Below are 25,274 nucleotides of genomic sequence, written 5' to 3'. Positions count from 1 at the left end.
AGCGCGGTAGCGTCCACAGAAGCTACATTTTCCCAGGCATTTCTCATCCTTAAACGCAACGGAGCTTTTTTGACATCTGACATCTAACGAGCAGTGGGCGACGTCACCGCCGCTCAAGGACCCGTACGTGTAGCCGACAGCCGCTCTTCTGTTTGACGTCGCGTACCTGTCCTAACTGTCTGCTGCAGCGGGACACGAGCACGTGTGTCGCGTGAACAAGCAGCTGCTGTAATTAAGATCAGGATGCCTGGCCTCCGTATCCACTAATAAGGAAAAAAAAACTTTGGAACACAGAGGCAGAAACTACATGCAAACACAGGTGCGCACACACACACACACACACACACACACACACACACACTAATATATATGCACACTTTCGCCACATTAGTATATACGTCCCACCTACTTTTTGTTATTATGTGAAAGATGTTTTTCAGATGTTTTTTGTTGCCAAGGTTTGTAGCAGTAAAAGCAGAGAGAGCACAGCTTCATCAACTATTGAACTGAACATTTTGTTTGACTGGCAGTTTTGTTATTGATGTAGTTAAGCTACATTTTGTCACTGTATTGTAGCTTAGCTTGCTACATTATCTGGAGGTTAGCTTCAGTGTAGTGAAGCTTCATTTAATGCAGAGTAACTGGTAGCTTAGCTCACTACATTTTCCACGTAGCTTGGCCAACACTGCTGGTAAACTTCAATCAGTAGCCCAGGCTTCAGTTTGCTTTATTAATTAAAAGCAACCGGCATGTATGTTGGACCTGTCTGTATTTGGGACCTGCCTTTATTTCCTTTTTGCGTTTATTTGTCAAAATGTGCAGTCATACCCAGCCTGTAAAAGAAACTAAGCATTTAATTGAGACACAGCTTTTAAATGAAATTTCACAGTACTTGCATTCCTGAATCGGTTATGCATAGCTTTCTACACAGTGTTTAATTTTTCTCACCATGAAATTCTGTGCTGAGCAACTAAGGCACAGAGTGGTAATGTCCAGTTACTACAGCCTATTAATTTTGTAGAACTGAGCTTGCAAAAGCAACAGAGAGTAGTTTGTGAACGTCTTAGTCCTGAAACAGCACCCCATTAACATTAAAGTGTATCCAGTATTCATCCTTGGACACACCAGTGTAGTACTTCTTCTAACACAGGAGTAAAATCTAAACAATGTGAAATCTAAAACTGTGTGAAAGTTTTAAGAAGAGGAAAGTAAACTGTGTAACTCCAATCCATATTACAAAATCATCACATCTGTCGAAAAAGTAAAAAAAATGCACAAAGAGAGAACACAGGTCAAGAGGATTATGATAAAGATTAAAGATTACGATATGAACAAGCAAACCATAGTTTCCAGTGATTTGACTTGGCATTTCACACATTGATTTATATTGTGTGAAAGTGTATCAGTCTATTATCATACCCATTAGGACATAAGGACATAACATGAGGGCATAAGGAGGTTTATTGCCATTGTAATTTCTACAACAAAACTGAGTTTGACACTCTCATAAAAGCAGCAAGGCACAAGATTAAAAGATTAAAAGTACACAACATCAGACAAGTGGCAACAGCAATAAAAAAATTAAAAAAAAGTAAAAGCACCCTACCTTATAGTCAGATGATGTTACAGTAGCTCTTGTGTTGTTGACATATCAGCTTGATATCTTATAGAGCTACAGTGCACTCTCACTGCTATATTTGTAGCTTACTCTTATAATGACATAACCTGTAATTATGTAAATTGTGTATTTGCTGATAGGTCGCTGGTTTCATAATTTGATGGGAGTTATATCTGTCTATTTATAAACTGTTATGTGAGATGCCAATCAAACCATTCTCTTTGTTTTGAACATGTATGTGTGTGTGTGTGTGTGTGTGTGTATTTTATGTTTCATTTATTGATTTAGGTGCTTAAAGGAACTAGATGTCTCAAAGAATTTTTTTTTTTTTTTTTTTTTTTTTTTTGATAATAGGTACCTATACTTTTGTAATGTTTGAACATGATAAACATATCAATTAGTTCTGGGCAAAATGCAGAGGATCATGGTCGTCGTTGTTATATAATATAGTTCATTTTTGCCTCAGTCCCGAAAGAGAGGAGGTCCCAGCAGCCAATGTATCAAATGGTTAAATTAGTGGATATGTCTTTGGGATGAGTATTGATTTATTTTCTTTTGGGATTGATTTCTATCTTCCATTTTCTCCGCGCTCTTCCATTTTGCTTGGCTGGCTAACCTGCACATGACTTTTCCTTATCTGGAATCTCAATTTATCACTAATCCCTCTCCCTCTTGCTCTCTCTTTCTCTGTGTCTCTCACTGTCACCATCTTTATTTTTCTTGCTCCTCCTCTTTGTCTGTCTCTTTTGCTCTCTTTTCATTCTCATGCTGTTTATTTGTTTCCTGTCTCTGTCTTTCGCTGTGTCTCTCCTCCTGTCCCTGTCTTTCTTAGGGGCGGACGTGATCAACTTTGATGGTCAAGGTGTAATCTCATATCGTTTTAAGGTACTGCAATTGCTTTTTTTTGCTACTTATAATTATCCTGACTGTGTAATCAATGTTAATCAGTTGTTTTATGCAAAAGTCACTACTGCTGAGGCTGTACATGGAGCTGTGATCAATGTCAGAGGGTTTCTACCTTTCTGCTATAAAAGCAAGGGAAATAATTTGATGTGGAGAAAAAAATATATAGGTTTAATTTCAGAGAATATAGAGCCATGAAAACTTTCTTTTATTTCAAGTCAAGGATAAAAATGATTTTTTTTTCTTGTAAATTACAAGATGATCATAAAATATAGTTACTGCAAAACTGAAAAGTTGAGTTCATGTCATTAAGTTAAAAGTTAAAAAGCAAAGTATGTAAACTGCAACGCGTTGGGTGTAGGGAGGGGGTGGATATCAAAATATGATTATACAGATATGGAAAAAAATATAACACTGACATCCAAGGGAAGAAAAAAGAGACAAGTGTTGATCTGGTGCCTCTAAAATTGGAAGCTAAACGTATGCACTAATTTATGCAGTTAAGGTGTAATATTGCTGTCTTTGACAACACAAATTAATTTTTGAGAGAATCTGGCTTAGTGTATTTGATGTATATCTCGCTGAAACGGGTTGTTGGGGTATGGTTTAACATGGAGAGGCATTTTTCAAAAGTATGAACTCCTTGCTGATTTTGATCAAACTCTTTCTGCTTGAGAATGGGGCTCCTGTGAAGTTAAATGAGCCTGTAGTGTTCAAGGTGTGTGTTCACATTTGTGCAGGTGAAGAAGATGAAGATCATTAAGGATGTAATTGCACTGAAGTTCAAGACATCGGAGAGCGAGGGCATTATCCTCCACGGAGAGGGCCAGCAGGGAGACTACATCACCCTGGAGCTCCGCAAGGCCAAATTGCTGCTGCAGATTAACCTGGGTGGGCAACACACACACACACACACACACACACACACACACACACACACACACACACACACATATACACACATACACACATACACACAAGTATTTGGAAATTGCTTAGCCACAGAGGACACACACGCAAAGTGAGTTTGATGAGCCATGCACATTTTGGGGCTATTTTGAATGTGCAGTGACAGAATGACAGTCAGATTAACTTGAAGCATCAATTTCATAAGATTTTCAGTCACATTAGACTGACAGGTGAAATCTTCAGATGTTTTTGTCCCACTTTCCAGGGATAAAAACTACACAGGCAGCTAAAGATTATAATCTCTTGTGTAGTATGAGCTTTTTTAGCATGCAGTCAGCAGTTCTCTCTGTGACTTTTAGACGACTGAAGGCCATAAGCATCACACTACTCCTGATACCTCATTTTCCTGTACCCTGTTTACCTTTTTTGCATTTTACTGTATCTCTATAATCAACTGTGTCTCCACTTGGCTTGGAAAATACTCTGAAACAGTATGTGGTTGTGGTAAATAAGATCATGGGTCTGAAGTAAAGTAAGTACCTAAATCAATATCTGAGTTATCAGTCCACCTCTGAACTTTTGATACCTGATACTGCTTGAGCTGTTTTTAAATATGCTCTATAAATAAACTTTACTTTTACTTACTTCTGAGCAATTCCCTTCTTTATCAGTTCCATTATTGATTGATTCCAACTGTATAAGCTGTCAGGAGGAGAAGACTATACACATCATTATTGGAGTTTTATTACGCCAGAAAGACATTACTGTGTGGAGTTACTTTTGTCTCAAAATTATTTTTCAAAAACAGCTAAGGCACAGTTGGCATAATGCCTTATGTGAGCACGCACTACAGAAACCAGTGAAAATTTTCAAGTAATTGGATTCCCATTTGTATTTACCACTTTGCTGGGTCACTGAAGCGTGCTCTACCGGTAATTACAATATTTCCAACAGTATTTGAAGGCAGCTTCTACTTGCTACTGTGACTGTTGGCACGGTGTGGAACAAGTGTGGAAAATCTGAAAGATAATGAGATAAATATTGGGCTTTTGGACCCACGGTGCAATCGTTGGGCTTCTGAACATTTGGATCGTGCTGCATGAGCTGTTCTGAGATATTTTTATGGTAATTTTTTTTTTCTGACGTTCTTGGGGCTCTAAAGAAACGGTCTCCAGCAGCGCCTTGTTTTGAAGAGGCCTGCCACCGAGCTAAGCTAGCAGACTTGCAGTTTGTTAGAAATACAGACTTCCCCCTCAGCCTGATCTGAGAGTGAGTACATATGTGACCCCCATCCACCCTAATGTCAAATTACTGAATTATTTGTGATTGACAGCACACCAAAAGGTCTAAAAGGTTGCACAGCAGTTTCTCAATAAGCATCCACCTGTTCGACATACTTAATAATTGATAAGAGGTATCATTAGTGCAGTGGCTTATCATTTCTGGTGAATTAGGCAATTTGAAATCAAATTGGAAGTGGTTCCTGACACCTCACAATTATCATGCCTCTGCAACAGAGCTTCAGATTTAGAGATTTAGGTTTTTTTTTTTTTTTTCCTACTTTTTTTCTGTGGGACATTTCTCAGATTCCTTCATTTATTAAATTATGTTAACAGCTACATCAGTTACAGCATTTGATGTATTGTCTTTGACTCTAAACACTGCTTCTTCTTCTTCTTCTTCTTCTTCTTCTTCTTCTTCTCCTTCTTGTCATTTGCTCATTACAGGCAGTAACCAGTATGGCTCTATACTGGGTCATACCTCTGTGACAACTGGCAGTCTTTTGGACGACCACCACTGGCACTCAGTGGTGATCGAACGCTACCGTCGTAACGTCAACTTCACCTTGGACAGACACACACAACACTTCAGGACCAATGGAGAGTTTGACCACCTTGATCTCGACTATGAGGTGAGTGGCAAAATGGACACACAGTGCACACACACCTGAGAGAATGAGGTGTTGAATCCAGAAAACTGGAAGAGACATGCACATCCAGTCGCTCACAAAAGAGTTGAACAGGAAACAGGTATGTGATGTGTGCCATTGTACAGATCAGGCACTTGAACACAAGCACGTATAAACTGCACCTCTTTTCTTATGGCTAGTTGTAACAACATTTTTACATGATTTTTGTTCAAAAGATCACATTTTGCCAGATCAGGATGATCATGATCATGAAATTTTAGCTGATTTAGCTGTGATTAACAGTTTGTCTTTTTTGGTTCACACATTGCCCACGTGTGTGTGTGTTCAAGGTGGAGCTGAAACGATTACTCGAAGTAATCGAGTACCTCGATTCTTTTTTTGCCTCGGGTAATTTTTCCTGCCTTGAAAAACCGCTTAATAAATAAATAAATAAATAAATAAATAAATAAATAAAAATATAAATCTGCGGTGTTTCGCACGGACTATTTTTAATGTGGCACAACCGCGCGTTCATTTTTCTCCTCCTGCGCTGCTGTGTGCTCATGCCGAGGTGTGTGTGTGTGTGTGTGTGTGTGTGTGTGTGTGTGTGTGTGTGACTGAGGAGCACACACCCACCGTAGCGTGGTGAGAACAAAGTTAAAACAGGAGTGCACTGACATAGATTGTGTAACAAACGAAGAGTTGCCACTCCGCTCTATTTTCACTGGCTAACAGCAGCACACTGGCTTAGCTTGTCTATTCAGAGAAGAGGTATCACTTCGGCTTATTTTTCAATCTATGTTATCACATGCATACTACTGCTCATTCATTGGTAGCTGAATTATTAAGTCTGTTTGATAAGCAATTTACATTTTTAAAATAATAATTTAACATTGTTAAATTTTAAAAAAGCCAACATGATGCAGGTCAAAGACTAAAAAAAGACTATTGACTAAAACTAGACTAAAATACTTTGTAATTTAGTCGACTAAAACTAGACTAAAATACTTTGGATTTTCTTCGACTAAAACTAGACTAAAATGTCAAGACTTTTCGTCGACTAAAATGTGACTAAACAAAAAAGAATACATGTTGACTAAATATGACTAAAACTAATAAGGGCATTTGACACAAGACTAAAACTAAATTGAAAAATAGCCGACGAAATTAGCACTGTGAACAGAAATGTGTTAGAATATTAAAACGAACTATTTAATTCCAAAAGCCGTGTGGCATGCAACACGTGGAGATTTGTCGCATTGCCACAGACATCCGATTACGGCCACTGCTGTTATATTAATTTCCAATGTGATGTTGTGCTGTTCATTTTAAAGTTATTGGTTTAGTTATAGCTGTATGCCAAGACGTGTCCGTGACACACACACACAAACACACATGCGCACACACTCAATGGACACACTTGCATTTAGTTTATAAATGCACAGCCACAAACCTACTGTATTATGTCCTTTAATGTAATACATTTGTAATGTTATAATACTATATACTTATGTATTATAAGTAGGGCTGGGCAAGTTAACGCGTTATTATCACGTTAATTCATTAGACTATTGACGCCGATATTTACTTTATCGCGCATTAACACATGTTGCTCACATGCTTTTATTTTGTAAAAGTCTGTTGCACTCAGTCTAAAGCCCAAACGCGCCCAAGCACGTTTGCCCCTGGTGTGCGCGTCATCACGTTGAAACAGACACAGGCATGGCCCGACGACATTATAAATCAGTGTAGTTCAAATACATTCATCATGTCTTCCTTTTAACTAAAAGACGTTTTTGGTCCTTTTAATCAGACATGGGATGTTTATTTACCGTGACAGTTTCGGAGGTAACTTCCTCCTCCTTCAGAAAGGTCCAACTGACAGCCGGAGCGGCACCTGGCAGATCCAGCAGAATAGACCTGACCGGGTTGCCGCACACCGCGCGGTGCCGCGGCCGGTGCTGGCTGTACTGACGCGGTGCCGGCCAGCACCAGGTCTGCCGGATCCCCGCGCACACAGACTGTTGTACTTTCATTATAAACAGACTTTTGTTTATACACGGTTGCAGCAGCACAACGGACAGCGACACAGACAACATGGTTGATTATTGATTGCGCAACAATCGCTTGTGAAAGGTTGTTTTCTCTTGCTGGTCACATTGTGCAAAATAAAAAGAGAGCTTCTTTATCTTATGAAAATGTAAATAATCGTGTGTGCCTTAGCAACTGGCTTAGTGCAGAGGAATAGAAAAAAAACAGAAGTCCAGTAAAACATGCGCTTTACATTCTAGTCCCCTGTAAAGGAAGTTTCAGTAGTGAACTTTTTTGTGCTTCACACTTTGGTATTGAACATAGACTGGTAATGCTGCTCCCTGTTAAAAGTTTCTGCTGTTACCTCAGAAATTGCCTGTTTGTCCTGATTGTGGCTCAGGATTTTGTTGGTAGATTTTTTTTTTTTTTTCATAAAGAGAATGTCCTGGCAGTGGCAATAAGCTTTAATTTATTATTATTACTATTATTATTTATTTTATTTATTATTATTATTATTATTATTATGACATTTTTTAAGTTGAGATTTACACTAAATATGTGTTACTGATAAGTGGTGATGTTAAAAGTGTTTGCACAACAAATGTTATGGCACTTTCGTTTATATGGCAGCAGAACATTGAAATAAAAAAAATCCAATACTTATTGGATTTTGCGAATACAATGCGATTAATTGTGATTAATCAGACAAATTATGCAATTAATTGCGATTAAAGATTTCAATTGTTGCCCAGCCCTAATTATAAGTATACTACCATTCATGCTCTCAGCCAGAGACATGATGGTGTGATCCTGTGTCAGTTAGACAAACAGCTAATGGCTAACGGCACTTGACAGCGAGCGGTGGGAGGAGCAGCGAGCTGGTGTCCAGCTGTTGGCTCAGTCGTCATCCACACCACCGGCTGATTGTAGCTGTGGCTATAATCTCTGACATCTCCTGGCTGGAAACAACTTAATAGGATTCTGCTTTTTCTCCAACATTGCAACTTCTTTTTTGATGAAATTCATCACAAACTGATCGAGTGGCCTGACCAATCAATAAATGGCATCTTGTATGTTGGGCTGAGCCTGGCAGACCCTGACTGCCCCTGCTTGTGTACAGTAGGTCAGTAAATTCGACCTGAGCAAAAAACAAAAGCATTGTGAAAAGAAATATGTTTTTCTGCTTTTTCTTGTGTTTGGTTTGTTATGTTATGTGAAGGACTTGTGATTTCCCCTCTTGGGAAATTCCCATATCTATGGGAAACCCTTTACAGTGTGTGTGTGTGTGTGTGCCTGTATGCATTGGTGCCTATCTCAATACATACATATGCTTGCGTGAGTGAACATCAGTCTCATTTTGAATTATGCCATATGGCCAGAGGGAGAGGAAAAAAAAACTTCATCCCAACTGATGGAAACACACCTGAGTTGTTTTCTAACACTGTCCTAAAAGCCTCTTGACACTTGGACGTAAAAAAAAAAAAAAAAAAAAAAAAAAAAAAAAAAAAAAGATTGAGGAACATAATCATTATTCAAAATTATCACAGCAAGCTCAAATAGTTATGAGCACATGATTATGTAACAGGCCAAGACGTTATTATAACTTATAACTTTAAACACTTGGCCTGAAAATGTTTTTGCAGCGCTTGGATGCTCATTGTGGCTGGATTGTGTGCAGACTGTGCGGAGTTCAGATCACCCCTGAAGTCTGACCATGCCCACATCTGGCATTTAAAGATCTGATAGCAGTTTGAACCAAATTTTGTGTTTTTGTGTCTGTTTGTGTGTGTGCAGACCTGTCATTTGTTGCATCTTGGGGTGATCAGATGATTACAGCCACATTACGCTTAAAAGTATGACCACAGCCTCTGTTCCTCCCTCACACTTGCTCACACTGCCTCTGTAATGACTTGCTGCACTGTTTCCGTGGCCTACCCTCCCACCCGTGCTGACTAAGAAAAGTCAGTATGGTACACTAATTAACTGTTAGCCTTACGAGCCCCAAAACTCACCGCTCCTGCTTAACCCCCCCCCACCTCTCGCCTGTTCCCCTTTCCATTTCCATTCCTCTGTGCTTGTTACAAAGCTGTAATGTCATAGCATCGCACACCTTTCCCCTCTCCCGCTGTCTGCTGCCATTATTATGCTGCTGATCTTCTAAGCATGGCATCACCACGCAGCGTGTTCTAGTTTTTGTTTCGGATGCTGCCACATCATCGTCATCATCATCATCATCATCATCATCATCATCATCATCATCTTCGTCTTCTTTTTCTTCTTTTTCATCATCTGAACCGTCTTGTATTTCTTCTTCAAGTTTTTCTTTCTCCTCTCGTTTCTCACATTCTTTTCCTCCTTATTTTACTCTTAGTCTTTTTCAATCTCTTCTTCCCTGTGTTGCTGTTTTTCCTCAACATTATGCTGTTATAGTGTTGCAAGTGTAGGGCATTGCTGGAAAATAGCATACTTGCTCAGCATCCTGCCCTGAGTGTCTGTGTGTATGTATATCTTTGCTAATGTTCAGGGTGTATTTTTTTTTTTTCAACCCTTCTCTGCAAGCAGCTTCGTCTCCAGTCTCCTCTCTCAACTGTACTGTATGTTGATACCACACAGGAAATTAGATATTGGTATTACAGTGGGCTATAATACTAATCCATAAAACACACATAATTAATGTCTTTCAGTAATGGAATGCAACGAGTGCGGCTAATAATACTTAAAGCAGGAAATTGATTCAGGAATACATCATCAGTATCGTATGTGTGTAATGTGTATATGTGTGTGCATAAGTATCCATGCATCCATGCGTGTTTATCGATGTGCGTGTGTGTGTCAATGTGTGACCTTTACTAGGTTTTGCTGATCCATTCCAATGTTAAGTGGGTACAGAGAAATGGGACCGGACAAACCACATTCCAATTAAACTGAAGCTGTTGAATTAAGGGATCTTCAGGGAAATCTACACAACAGGGTGAACCGCTCGGTTTTGTGTGTGTGTGTGTGTGTGTGTGTGTGTGTGTGTGCATGCGTGCGAGTGTGTTTGTTGATTGTGTGTTTTGCCGTGAACCCTGGAGGGATATTGGCAGTGGTGTTATTGCCTGACTGAGTCTCTGTACAGATAGCATAAGTACAACAAGCTTTTACTCCAAGCTTACCAACTCCATCTAGTCTGCCTTCTGTGTGTGTGTGTGTGTGTGTGTGTGTATGTCTCCTGCTCCCAGTTAAGCCTATAGACTGATTGTTTGGGTGTGTTTGTGTCTACCATTGGCAGTAATTACTAAGAGTAGTGAAGCATTACCACAGACACATATTGTCCACACATACACGCCACCACACCACACATCTACTGATAATTGCACACCACCTACCCCCCCGGAGCTAGTCTGAAACAGAAATCTAAACACATGTACTATTGTAAAGAAACTGCCAAACACACTCTACATTTTCATTAATTCCATGTCCTTCAGGGGTTTACTCCAGAAGCCTATTTATTCAGCTACCATCTCCTCTCCTCCCCTCTCATTATTCCTATTTCCCTCAAACCCTCTGTCCCCTTCCTTTTGTCCCTTAACCCCCTGCATGTGTGTTTTTCCACATCATTTTAGTGCCACGTTCATCACTACTGCAGTCCTAACTTGGCATGCAAACTGGATACTGCAGCTTAATAGGCGTGTACTGGGACTAGTTGCAGCAGCTGTACTAAGTCAAAACTTACGCACAACTAACTATTACTGTCTTGCACCGCAGAAATAGTGTAGCCACTGATGGGATTGGGTTGAAACCACTCATCCCCAATATACCCAGGATGGCTACTGTAGTAATAGACTGTCCACTCTGGTTGAAGCAACAGAAAGTCTGTCAGCAGCCAAACTAGTATTCCCAAAATAAGATAAAATTCAGCATGCATTTGAAAAACCACATTCACTCAAGGTACAGTAGTGGGAAAATAATCCACAGATGATGTGGACGTCACATGAGGAGACTTGATGTACTGCAGATGTGCAATGATATGACATTATTGTAGCCTGTAGTATAGATAGTTTAAGTTGTATGAAAAGTGGTACTTACATAATTTCGCATTCATCTGTAAATACATTGAGCCAGATTAACCATCCTGTTGGCAAATGGCTAATAGCAGTTGCGATAAGGTATTTTAGAGTGGTAGTAAAAAAAAACACTGGTTATCATCTGGATGAAAGGTGTTAACTTATCTGTCTGTTAATAATAAAGGTGAGGTAAAAATCCAAATTCAGCTTTTTCCTTCATTATGACTTAAAGCTGACAGATTGTACAGTCAATGGGAAACCGTTTAACTGGAAAACTTCAAGTCAGGTTGATAAAGACAGATCATAGATTTTTTTTCTTTCTTTTTTTTTTTTTACAGCTCCAGGTTTTGGTTTTAGATCAGTGGTTCAAACTTGAGGGAATGAAATGGATCGTTGCTCTGAGTGTGTTGCACAGAGTGTATTCACAAAATTTGTTTACCAATTTATCCAAAGCGAGCTTGCATCATTCATTGGGGATGACTGTTTACTTGTTTTGGGTTTGAAATACATCTTGGCTCCTTGACCCATTACAGGATCAGATCTACTTTTATTTGGTGATTTCTATGATAATATATGCACATTTACACTGCAATTTCAAATGAAACCATTATTTTTCAGAGCAGTTTGCTGAACAACACAGCCAGAGGAATGTTTTTTTTTCTACATTTTTCTGTTAGCAATTTACAAGCTGCAGGGGGAGGAGCTGTGAGATCCCCACCTCCTCTTTTTTCCTTCCTTCATTTTGTCTGTTCTCCCTCTCCTCTTTGCGTCTAGGCTAAGGTGGATTCAGCTTTAATTTCAAGGGTTACTAACAATCATATCCATCATAAACAAAACAATCCCAGTGTGGGTGGTGGACAACTATTAAACTTAAATCAAATGCACTTTTTTGTGTTATTTTCTATGTGTCTCTCTATTTCCTCCACTCATTTCTGTCCTCTCTCCATCTCCCTCCTCCTTCTTTGTTTATCTCTCTCTAGTTGAGCTTCGGAGGAATGCCGTACAGCGGGAAGCCAGTGGGTGGGGGGAGGAAGAACTTTAAAGGCTGCATGGAGAGTATCAACTACAACGGAGACAACATCACTGACCTGGCCCGACGCAAGAAACTAGACACCTCCAGCTTTGTAAGGAAAAAACACACAGATATATATATATATATATATATATATATATATATATATATTTATATGTATTGAACTCTGAACAGTTCAAAATAGATGTATGTTGTTGCTAAAGCTATGCTATGTTCCTATCCACCCAGACACCCACACACAGGTGCGCACATACAAACAGGCTCATAAGGGCCCCTGAACGCTAAAAATGCTCATTACTGTGACACTTTAACCGTGTATATGACCTGTGTGTGGAAGCGGATTCTTACCTGTGCACCAGAATTGTCTAACAGAATCATAATTAATCGCATACGTGCCACAACAACCCGACGCTCGCCCCTTCACGTGTTTGTCTCACCATTTTAAACGTCTCTTTTGATATCCTGGCTGCCAGTTCACTGCAGCTTATTAAGAGAGAGCTGCACTGTAATGGCGGTGGAGCAGGTTTTGTTTTCAACCCGTCTCAACACTAGAAGCAGCATCTTAAATGTGTTGCTTCTCATCATTAAATGCACAGCTCTCTGAAATCGCTGGACATAACTTGTTTACATTTAGGATTATGCCAACTTTAAATCAGTCAAACAGTCTTTGATTGACTCTGTAAAGTCTTGTTTCTCCCTGCCTCCTATTCCTCCTCAGCAGTAAACAGCCAGCATATCTCCTTGGGTCTCTGTTGAACTGATTGAACAAATGGAGGCACTAATCAAGTTCATTAAAGCAGCACCTCTAATTCTCTCTGATGACACCCACAGCCATTCGATCCTAATCAAAACAGATCCGCTCTCGAGAATAGGATGCACAAACACAAACACACACTCTCACACATGCACACACACACACACACATACACACACACACACACACACATACATGCAGATGCACTTGGTAACAAACCCACAAAGACATAAGCAAGCAAGCACACACAAGCAATGTTCTGCTAGAATGTACTTGCATACTCATGCATAGTGTGCGGGCACATACACACACACACGCACATAATCAAGAATCATCTATAGTTGGTAATAGGGCAGCTCAATATTGTGAGTTTGCTAATGATTTGATTAAGAGCAAGCTTGGGAAGGCTCAGTGGTAATTAGTGCTAAAAGTCCACGTTACTGTTTATTCTCTGCCGGCACACAAACACCACACCACACTCTGGATTATTGCAACACACATTTATTGTAGTCTGACGCAGCCAAAAGGTGCAGCAGTGTGTGAGTATCCCCAGTAGTAAACAACGAATGTGCTGGTTAACACACTCACTGTGACGTGAGGGTTACTCATCACAAAAATGTCAGTTTTCAAATCTGGTTTCAAAGGGAGCTTGAGCCAAAGAGAAATACTATTGTAATGTGTACAGGCAGAATCTGGCTTTGAATGCATCCCACTTTGGTGTGGGACATCTAAAGATAAGCAGGCATGGGCTAGACTCAAAGCCACATTTGGCCTGTTTACCTGTGCTCAGAAAATATATCTCTTGGCCTAGGGCTCTCTTTAAAGCCTGGTGTGAACTCCTACGATCTTCAGCAGTGTCATGGGGCTTTTGAATCTCTCCAGCAACTTATGATGCAGGTCCACATCCCTGGGATTTGTTTTGTTTTTGTCTTTTCTCTTTGAAGACCCACTGATGACTCTCCAATCTCTCCCTCTCTTTGTGCTTTTCTGTATCTCATTCGAACACAGCGCAATCTGTCCTTCACCTGTGTGGAGACCCACACCTTCCCGGTCTTCTTCAATGCCACCAGTTTCCTGCAGCTGCCAGGGCGAGCCAATCACAACACAGTATCTGTGGGCTTCCAGTTCCGAACCTGGAACCCGGACGGGCTTCTCCTCTTCAGTAACCTTGACGACGGGACTCTGGAGATCTCCCTGGAGGAGGGCAAAGTTGCAGTACATATCAACGTGACGAGGATGACCAAAAACAACAGGATAGACATATCATCAGGTAGGTAAACAAACAGACACACACACCACGTCATGCCTTGATCACATCGAACTTTCCTGTTGTGTACAATCTGTCTCCCTCTTGTGGCAGTAAATTGAATGCTGCTTGAAAAATACAGTTATGGGTTGCATTCAACACACAGAAAAATTAGGCGAAAAAGAGATACTGTTGTGGAATCCTTAGACGAGGTAATTAGCTGTGATATAATTTTAGGTATGCAATGTCGGTAGAGATTGCGACTTGTGGTTGACGTAAAATGCATCTCCAAAGTTCAGCTGTGCACCATCGGAGGATTGTTACCACAGGCACCAGCTTTGCAATGTCATCAATGTAAAATGCAGGGAGTTTTATTGATGTTTGATAGGCTCAGTCATCAGTGTGTGAAGTTGTTTCCCAATAGACTGAATGAATCAGAATCAGGAAAACTTTGTTGATCCATCCAAATTGTAATTGGGTTATTATAATTGAAACATGTGATAATTGTTGAGTCACAGCTATTTAAAAACAAAGACAACTGCACTGTGACTGTTACTGTGTTGGAAGGATGTAATTTAGTGGCTTTTTGTTCTCAGCTGTCAGAAACTGTTTGCCCCGTGGGTCATAGCAGGGATCTGGGCGTGTTTTTTTGTTTTTTATTACACAATCAAACAGAATAGGTTTGCAATCAAAAAGTGAGAGTTGAGAGCAACGCTAATCAACACTGGCCAATAGAGATGTGCCTCACATTTCTCACCGTAGGTCCTGCCAGTGAGATTCAGCTCAACAGCAAGCAAAACTTTTGGATATGTAAACAAAATGTTTGGATTCGCAAAGTTTTTGATTTGCATTTAAATCACAAATTTATTTTACTTGCAATAAAACATTTTTTGATTGCACTGTTGATTGTTTTGCTCTCAAATCTATTTTTTGAATGCCAATCTATTGTGTTTGATTGCTGGACAATTGAAAAAGCTTGTAAATGAAGTAAGCTACAAATTTTCAACAAAATCATGACGGCAAAGACCAAATACCGCAGCGCCCAAGTTGAAAATTTTCTTTAATAGCCCATATCATTTCCCATCTCTCTGCTCCTTTCTCCATTGTTTCTTCTAAATACCTTCTCCCTTTCCCTTCATTTCTTCTCTCAGTCTTTCTCCCTCTCCTCCTGTCACTCTCTCGGACATACTCATTTATTCTGTCCACTACTGCTTTAATAGGCCATTATGCCCAGGGGTTGGGATTATTACAGACTTACCCTATAGGCTATTTGGGCTCAAGCTTGCGATTACATCAGTATTTCTAGAATACACACACACACACACACAAATACATGCACCCATACACACACACACACACACACATACTCACAAACACACGCTTCCTCTTTTCATCCCATTATTATTATCTCTAAGAAAGAACGACACACTGGCTTCAATAAATGACACAGTGGGAGCTCTGTAGACTGGTAATGAAATGCTTAGTCCCCCTTAATGGCAGATATACTGAGATGCAAAGGAGATGCGTGCACAGACACAAACACATATACACACACACACACACGTAGACAAATTGGGAGAGCGAGAGCATGAGAGGGCGGGGGAAAGAGAAACGCTCCCATGGAGAACACCCAGCACAGTTTGTTTTCCCAGTGGGAATAATATGTTAATCAGCGGTTGACTTAAAAGCAGGCATGTAGCGCAGGGCAAACTTTACGGTAACAGTAACACAGTCCATCCATCATTTTATAAGCACCTAAATTTATAGTATACGTCATAGAAAGTAGTGTCAAACTGATATAAATTTTAAGAAACCATAGTCTATTTTTAGTGTTTTTTTTTTTATTTTTTTTTTTTTATAATGATCCCTGAGTGCAGGTCATAGCTGTTTCTATGGCACCGGGCAAGTGGCAGCCTGTTGTGGCAGCACCAGTGTCTCTTGTTTGTTTTTAATTCCTATTTGTTCCTGTGTTTTTAAAGTTTTTAATGCTTTTTCACACTGTTTAGCCTTCCTTGGATGTCACAACAATGGGTACAACTTGGTGGTTAAGGGTTGTGCTTGTTTTTATTTGTTGTTGGACCACTTCTTCCAGCTCAGGGCGATGTGTGCACTGGTAGAGGCGGTGAACATTGAACACGTAACATATGCGGACCATTTGCGGAGCGGATGTGCTGCCAAATGTATCGCCTGCAGCGCGCGTAAGGTGTAGGGTTGTGTGATCAGTATAGGCAGTGCTCATTTTGGGATTGTGTCTTCAGTTTTTGGACCCAGCTCAGGGCTGTCAAACTTTTTCACCAGGTCTTGTGAAATGGGAAATTTAACATCGACAGTGTCCATTAGCCAGCTGGTACTGGCAAAATAAATGGCACAGGGCGATCAAAACAAATGCCAACAGGGTGGTCAAAGCTAGAATCATGTCCTGTATACTGGTAGTTTAATTTAAAAAAATATAGAAACTTTATGGCCCATTTCTGTGTGAAAGGGCCACACACACCTTGCATAAAAATATATATAGAAGACTAGTCTATTTTTAAGCTTGTAGAGTGGCTCTCTGCGGCGCATACACACCACTCACATGCTGCTCTCATGCCTGGTGAAGCCAGTTTCACTGATAATAGCAGAAGCGTAGTGTTGCAGCATCCACCCTGCGAACAGTCCACATATGTTACATATTCAATCTAGCCAAGACATGAGAGTTGAGAGAGCCATGTTCCAGGGAGAGAGGCTGGAAGTACCACGAGAGCTTTGGAGACGGTGACGGGGTGCAAGACAGGCATAAAACAGCATCGGAAGAGAATATATAAACCTGCTATCCCTTCTATCAACATGGGGAATGTGAGAGCACTGGCCAGCAACGTGGATGAGCTAGTGGTGTGCACAAGGAGTTAAAGGGAGTTTCAGGAATGTGTGTGCGAACATCAAGACCGTCCAGAAGGTGGTCAGGCCATTATGGTCAGGTGGTCAGGCCATTCAGGCTTCTGGCCATTATGGACAGTCCCTTTGAGTGAAGCTGTAGGTCCGTCTTACCCACTATCTACCCGCCTTGTTTGCAGTGCTGCACCACTGCTCCAATTATCAGTGTTTTTAATTTCCAAATAAGGTTTTCTTCAAAACCATGTTGGGTGATTTCAACCAGAACAAAACAGAGATCAGGCAGAGGGGGGGAGAAGAAGTTGAAGGATGGAAGTAATGAGGAAAGGCGCCATAACTCTGACAGTGGCCAGTGACCTGAATATTTCTTCATAGCCTCATTCTCAATCGCCATGGTACACATGGGGGCCCCACGTCGTTAAAGTTAACGGTCTTTTCTGATTGAAGGCAGAGGGACAGGTAGATTATGGCTGCTATGAGGCTCACACACAAAGGAAGCCAATCTACTCATGCCTGCACACAAGTATTCAGACAAAGCATGTGTGTGCGTGTGTGTGTGTGACAGAGAGAGAGAGAGCTTGCCCTAAGGCTGTCCCTGACCCACGTAAACACACACTTCTTTCCCATGAGAGAGCTTCTATCATTTCACCCACTTCCTCCGCTCACGCAGAGAGATAGAGGGAGACAGTGAGGAGAAGATGAGGCCGCTGAGAGAAGGCACCAGATAAGGCTGCGGGTGTCTTCTAAATGGTGTGTGTGTGTGTGTGTGTGTGTGTGTGTGTGTGTGTGTGTGTGTGTTAATAGAGGGTACTTAGTTGTGATTCCTGAGGGGACTCTGATCTAATTTTCCCATCACTTTCCTTTTACTTACTCATTAACTCTCCAGCTCTCATCTCTCTCTCCCTCTCTCTCTCTCTCTCTCTCTCTCTCTCTCTCTCTCTCTCTCTCTCTCTCTCTCTCTGTCTCTATTCTGGTTTGTCAGAATTATAAAGCCACCCTGTTACAGCAGAGCCGGAAAGTGTTACTTTGTACAGCAGGACCAAACCGTGTTTTGATCTCCCCGAATATCAATCAGTCCTGTATTTTCCACATTACCTACCATGAAATGATAGTTTGGTCCAATAAACGAAAGCCTGTGAAGTTACTGAGAAGCTTCGTCCTCACCCTAATGCAGGTAGACAGCAAGTGTGTGTGTGTGTGTGTGTGTATTTGTGTGTGTATGTGTGCATGGAGTACGGTTTCTCCTGATCACCTTCTCTATTAATGATCAAACTATCGAGCGCCGACATTGTTTCCATGGAAACAATATCCACTGTTTCCAGCGCCTTTGCAGAGACAGAGAAATCAAATTTCCAAAGAGCTTTTCATACATAAGAAATATGTTTGTTTTCTTTCATTTGCAAATGTGCCCTAGTTTTTGTTATCATAATATAATATAATATAATATAATATAATATAATATAATATAATATATAATTACTTATGATGTTATGATGATAGAAACACAGGTAAAGTGTAAATATGTAAGCACAGCCTCAAGAGAAAAAAATAAAAAATAAAATGAGACTCCACACATACACCTATGTGTCTGACAATGAAAATATATAGATAAGTTATTAACAATAAACAAAGTTATATAATAAAAAGAGGTATAATAAAACAAATTCATTTGAAGTAACATAAATTTTGAAGGATTTGTTCCAGCAAGAAAATGAAAACAATAATCATCACTCCTACACGTTGTTGTTCTTGTCACAAATGCAGCATATTATTCCCATCATCATTGCTTTCTTACATATTTTTCTTGGTATTTCACAACTTGCTTTTCACGCTGTATGTCATTATCACTCTTATAATTTAATTACCATCAGTGGCCATCAACTACATTTGTCTAAGGTCCAAATGCACTTCTAGGCAGACAATGTGGGCGCCAGATTTTCAGAAAACAACATTTAAATTGATTTATTTTACACAATATTAAACAGCAATAGGCTTATTAGGCTGATTAGCCCAGTATTGTTAAATATTTTCTCTTTCTTACAAAATTAATGTTATTTTTATTAGCCTAGTATCAATGTGAACAGACTATTAAAAACACAGAAAATTCATAATAATAACTAAACTTGACTAGGAAATATTCTGAGTAGAGCGTGGACCTCCGGCACAGAGGCAGTTCACTCAGGAAAGATGGTTCAAATCTGTAATTCCAGACACATACTTGAAGAGCGCAGTCCTGATTGGCAGGAAATATTAATCAAATGTAATCAGTTTGGATTTGCTATTATGCAGTGTTCTGATTGGTGGAAAACGTTATCTCCATGCTTGCATGAAGATACAGGACGAGTCGTGTTCCACTCATGAAAGACAGGAATTAATTTCAGCTTCACCTGCTGGGCTGCTGCTATTTAGTGACAACTTGAGACGCCAGTGACAACTTGAGAGCTTTGTGAGCGAGGTAGGCCTGACTCCTGCACCGGGTTGTGTAGGCAGGTAACTAATAACAAGCTGACAGGCAGAGTTATAACATCTTTAGTGCCTGCGGGTTGAAAACACATATTTGAGCTCAGTAAATCATTCCTAAGAAAATTATTTCCATTTCAGTGGTTTTTGGTGTTGCCTCAATATAGAAGGAAAAAAATGCTCAATATCCTAAATACTGGAATGCATTTTGTTCCTCCTTATGCTTTCTGAATTCATTGATATTCTGTAGGCCGAATGGGAAGCTTTGGTGGCCACATGTAGCCCGCTGGCTGCCAGATGGCGATTACTGCCATACATGATTCTACTTTCTTTACAAAAAACAAACAAAAAAAAAAAAAAACATGTAGGTGTCACATAATTTCAAGTCAAGTGTATTTATATAGCCCATTATCACATGCATTTCTGAAAGGGCTTTAAATATCATATCATATCATATCATATACATACTGTCATGCATGACTTTGTTTCATTTGCATTACTTTCTCTCTCTCTCTCTCTTTCTCTCTCGCTTCCTTACACATTTATTCTTCTCCCCATTCTCTAAATTGCCTTTCGATAGTGCATAAGAAATGTCTCATCCCCCCAAAACCTTTCACCATCAGAAAAGTGTGGCTCAAGGCAAAATAGGACAAAGCCACAGGCAGCATAAACCGTTTGATTCAATCACTTCTAAAGCAGAGATGTTTTGCTCTGTTAATGCTGCATGTGTGTGTGTGTGTGTGTGTGTGTGTGTGTGTATGTGTGTGTGCATGCATGCCTGTCAACTCAGCTAGAAGTAACAACATCAGTCCTCTGAGATGCAGAATTACTATCACACACCCACACACACACACACACACACACACACACACACACACACACTCACTCACAAACACACAGAGTTGCTTGCACAGTCAGAATGGGAGGCATAAAACATTATAATAATGGAAAGGCCTCAGGCACAGATTTCAGGGAAAAACACACTGCAGCCACCCCTGATTATAATGTGATATTGTCTCATTCCTCTGCGTGTGTGTGTGTGTGTGTATACATACATGTCTATTTGCGTGTGTTGCGTCCATGTGTGCATATTTGTGTTTGTGTGCACGTGTGTAAGCGAGGCATAATGTCGTCTTCTCAGGCTTTGTGCGGGTGGCATATTGCCATCTGCGAGGACGTGCAAAGCTCTTCAAACTGCCTCGGAGGACCAAATATTTAGGAGCTGAGGAGATGGGGAGGAGAAATTCATGAGAGCCAGAGGGCCTCATAAATTTGTAGCAGACAAAATTCATTTATACATACAGGATCAATATGTAATAGGACCAGGGAAGAAAGAGAGGGAAGCAGAAAGTGGAGAGGAGAGGAGAGAAGAGGAGAGTAGAGTAGAGGAAGAGAAGAACGATGGGAAAAAGAGAGCGGAGGAGAGGAATAGTAAAGAGGACAGAGATGACAGAGAGGGGAGTTAGATACAGGGGGAGGAACAGAATGGCAAGGTTACAGAAATAATATCTTCATATTTCTTCTTACTTTCAATTTGCTTGTAATCATTTGCTATCGTTGACCATTTCACTCAGCATCCTCATCTCCAGTGTTACAAATTCCTCCCACATTTCCTTTTAATCAGAGGAACTCATCATTAACTGAGCCCAATAACCATTTTACGCTGTCTGAAACAGATTATGGAGAACTCCAACCTTAACTAGCGTTGGTGAAAAACCCAAGCAGTCTACTCTTCTTTTGGTTTTACATTTATCCACTGGTAATGATTAAAGGTTTAACAAGCTCCAGCAATTTCACTTTAGTTGGCCCTTTGTGAATAGAGCATTATTCCACTGAAAACACTCGCTTTGCACTCAGCAATATTTTCACTGTGCAAAATGCATTAATGCTGGCTTTTGTGCAGGTATAAAGCTTTTGCTGTTATGTTTTTTTTTTTTTTATTTATTATTTATTTCAGAGTGCACAATTTTCTCTGGCCATTATGGAAGAGGAGAAAAAGATTGGGGATACAAACAAAATGAAGTCACTTTAAAATCATTGGAACTTGACTGGCCTTTAAAAACACTGTGACCTTAGTTTGCAATTGTTCATGTGCGGGTTTCTCTCCTCGTGTTTACCCTCCTCACATGTCTTCTTTTTTTCCTTCACTCACCATCATGACTTAGTGAGTCATTGCTTCATTTTTTTTAAAATCAAGTCTCAGCTCCAATTTATTCATGTTAACTTGTCTCACCCCAGCTCCCCCTGCCCCCGTGTGTCTCTTCCTCTCTGTCTGTCTCTCTCATTCACTCTCTCAACATTACATCAGTCAGATGCTGACTTTTATCCGTCATCGATCCCTGAGGCAAATATGGCTGAAATCAATGGAAATACAATTCACACACACACTCACACATAGACAGATAAACACACACACACACACACACACACACACACACACACACACACACACACACACTTTTGAAACCAGCAGGATATCTCTACATTGGTAGGGAGCCAGAGTTGAACCTGAAGTGTTAGCTTTCCACTCTGATACACTGATCCTCTCTCGCTCACTCACTATATACAGTCTGTCTGTCTATCTGTCTATCTGTCTGTCTGTCTATCATATTCAGCCATACTCACACACCGTTGCAGTGCAAAGGGACTGCATAGACTGTAGACTGACATGAAATTACTGGGTAACACTTTACAATAAGAGTACAACAACTAACATTAGTTAATCAATCAAATTAATCAAAACTTTATTTGTAGACAGGGTATCCGCGGGGTTGTAAAAGGTAGTAAAAGGTAGTAAATAAAAGGAGCCCAAATTAAGGCCCTTAAAAGGTAGTAAAAGGTAACTAACACAATTTTAATTGGTAGTAATTTTTTTCATCATCCCTTCAATATATTATGACTTTTCCATTGATGCTGATTTTTTTCTTTACAGTTCATTTAATTAAAGAAATATTAAAACGAAAAATACGTGCGAGCAGGACACCAGGACCTGTGTCGGCGTTGATAGCCAATCAGTGATCCTGACTGCATTTGCCACCCTGTAGCGTGTACGCGATTGGTTCACCTGCCACATGTTGCGCTCATGCAGGTCTCAAAACGTTAGTGTGAGCAAGCCACTTGCCGAGATGGGAAAATGTAAGTTTTCGCAGCTCTGAGCAGTGTTGTAAAATAGCGGTCGCCACTCGCCAAATGCGTCTAAAATATTCCCTTGGTGAGTTAATTTTGGAGGTCTACCTGCCACGGGGCGGGTAAATATTTGCACCAAGTCATGCAATAAATTATGCAAGAGGTGGCTTTAAATTCATACGGTAGCTAACGTTAGCGCTTGACCGGTGATGTTTGTGTGTCGCACTTCAGTAGCTCCCCGTAGCCTGTCGGCTAGCGCTAGTGATCTGTTTGTTGTATGACACACTTAAATAGTTCCCCCGACGTCGTGTGACATGTTGTGAGGTTAGCCCAGGGTTAGCCTAGCCAGCTCAGAAGGATGACACGCAACGCACTGGGCAGACTGTCAGATCTCCTGATGGTCCAACTCTGCTCCACAGACATCAGTGAGTTTGATCCGAGCAAAGCTGTGATGCTGTGGCACATAGGCGGAAATCCCGGGGGGGGGTCAGAGGGGACAAGACTCCTCCATCCATAAAGTTGTCCCCCCCAAAAAAACATTGTTAACACTAATAAATAATTTTCAATAATATAATAATATTCAATGAAAGTACAATGCAAGCGGTGCTAATTATAAATGTAAAACAGTGTGTTTTTAAGTGTTAAAAAGTTATGACCCCCCCATGCCTCAAAGTGGTTTGGTCCGCATCCTGCTCCCGGCAGAGCGGCAGCTCGGTAACTTTCACTCAGTCCGTCAGCCTGAGAGGCAGCAGCCTGATGAGAACTAGCAAGAAAACCTCCTCAAGTGAAAGCCAGTGAGTCATTTATCACACCACTTGTTCACCAAGCGGTGTGAAAAAAGCGATATTTTCCCTGCTTGGTCCAAAACCTGCCTCTTTCAGCTCACTGTTTAAGCTAATAGCTAATGATTGTTTCCAAGCTGAAGGGAGTGCAGGACAGTGAGGGAGAGAGAGGACAGACCACAGGAGGAGCAAATACTGAGCTTTTTATTCTTTCAAAAAGTCTGTCAGGATATTAATGTCAGAAATAGTTCATATTTTACTGATATTTTGAATTTGTCTCTAGATATATCTATTTTTTTTGCATTTTAAATTGCATTATTTTGTGGCATCGTTTCATTTCATTTTATTTAATCTAAAAGGGACTGTGTACAGCTCAAACATATACTGTATGTCACTATTTGATGCCATATCTTGCTTTGTTTTTTGTTGACACTACAAAAAATATGTTTTTTGAAGAATAGTTTGATGTACCGTATTTCACCAATTAATCGCCCGGGCGTTTAATATGCAAAATCGACTTGTACCCTGGGCGTTTAAAAGAACCAGGCGGCTATTCGCTGCAGGCCTTAATTTATTTTTGCACCAGGTCATTATCGTGATGACAGCTACTGTCCAACATATTTTCAGTCTGTCGATTTAATATTACGGTACACCCTTTTGTTCTAACGTTAGCTAGCGCTCTTATTTTGACAGAAAACGGAAGCGCCGCACAGTTATTGTGCGGCTAACTGTTTACTTCTGCAAAAATAAGGTAAATAGCCTTATTTTGGGTTACCTCAATATAATGCAAATAATCGCCCAGGCGGTTATTCGGGTGGGCGTTTAATACGCAAAATGCGTGCAGACCCCAGGCGTTTATAAGAACCCGGCGGCTATTTGCGGCCGGGCAATTAATTGGTGAAATATGGTAGTTGGATTATTCAAGGTATTTCCTCTAGTTTTAGAGCTTATTTTGAGTTTCTAGTTCTTGTAAAGCTACTTTGACAGACTGTAGTGGAAATAGAACAGTGAGCAACATGCTGAGCGCTCAACGCTGTACAGCAAGTTTCAAAGGAGCGTAACAGAGAAAGAGGGTGGTACAGTTGTGCCAGACAGCAATTTTTTCATGTCCCCCCCAACAATTACTCTCAGAAATTTTGCTGTTTGTTGTCCCCCCAATAACAAAAATGTCCCCCCCGCCCCCACCCTCCCCACCAAAAAAAACAAAAACAAAAAAGCTGCTGCTCAATGCCGTGTTGGTAGTAAAAGATATTTGAAAGGTAGTAAAAAAGGTAGTAAAAGGTAGTAAATTCAACTTGAGGATTCCTGTATAAACCCTGAAGATGTAGCACAAAGATGTAGCACAAAGTGCTTGCCGTAATAAACATTAAGTAACAGTTAATAAACATTAAGTCATAGTTAACTAACCGTTAACTAATGCTGTTCATGGTAAGGTATTAATTTATGTGTTATTTAAGGGTTATTGTTGATATTATTAACATTAGTAAATTCCATAATAATCATTAACTAACACTTAATTAACCATTACGGCATTAACTTATGTTGCCTAACGTTAATTGTTGTACTCTTATTGCAAAGTGTTACCA

The 25,274-nt window shown here is 40.3% G+C and overlaps 1 protein-coding gene across 1 annotated transcript in view; it reads left to right on the top strand.

Moving 5' to 3' along the window:
• The first annotated feature begins 2,454 nt into the window (after positions 1-2,454).
• cntnap2a (contactin associated protein 2a) overlaps positions 2,455-25,274 on the top strand; it is a 170,015-nt gene continuing 147,195 nt past the window's right edge. Inside the window, exons 1-5 of the mRNA XM_030079602.1 lie at positions 2,455-2,503; positions 3,262-3,412; positions 5,158-5,342; positions 12,397-12,540; positions 14,212-14,473. Coding sequence (XP_029935462.1) covers positions 3,271-3,412; positions 5,158-5,342; positions 12,397-12,540; positions 14,212-14,473 — 733 coding nt within the window. The 5' untranslated portion in view covers positions 2,455-2,503; positions 3,262-3,270. The remainder of the gene's footprint in view (positions 2,504-3,261; positions 3,413-5,157; positions 5,343-12,396; positions 12,541-14,211; positions 14,474-25,274) is intronic.

The sequence above is a fragment of the Myripristis murdjan genome, chromosome 20 (assembly GCF_902150065.1).
Source record: "Myripristis murdjan chromosome 20, fMyrMur1.1, whole genome shotgun sequence".
Classification (NCBI taxonomy): domain Eukaryota; kingdom Metazoa; phylum Chordata; class Actinopteri; order Holocentriformes; family Holocentridae; genus Myripristis; species Myripristis murdjan.
This window is presented reverse-complemented; position numbering and strand designations above follow the sequence as displayed.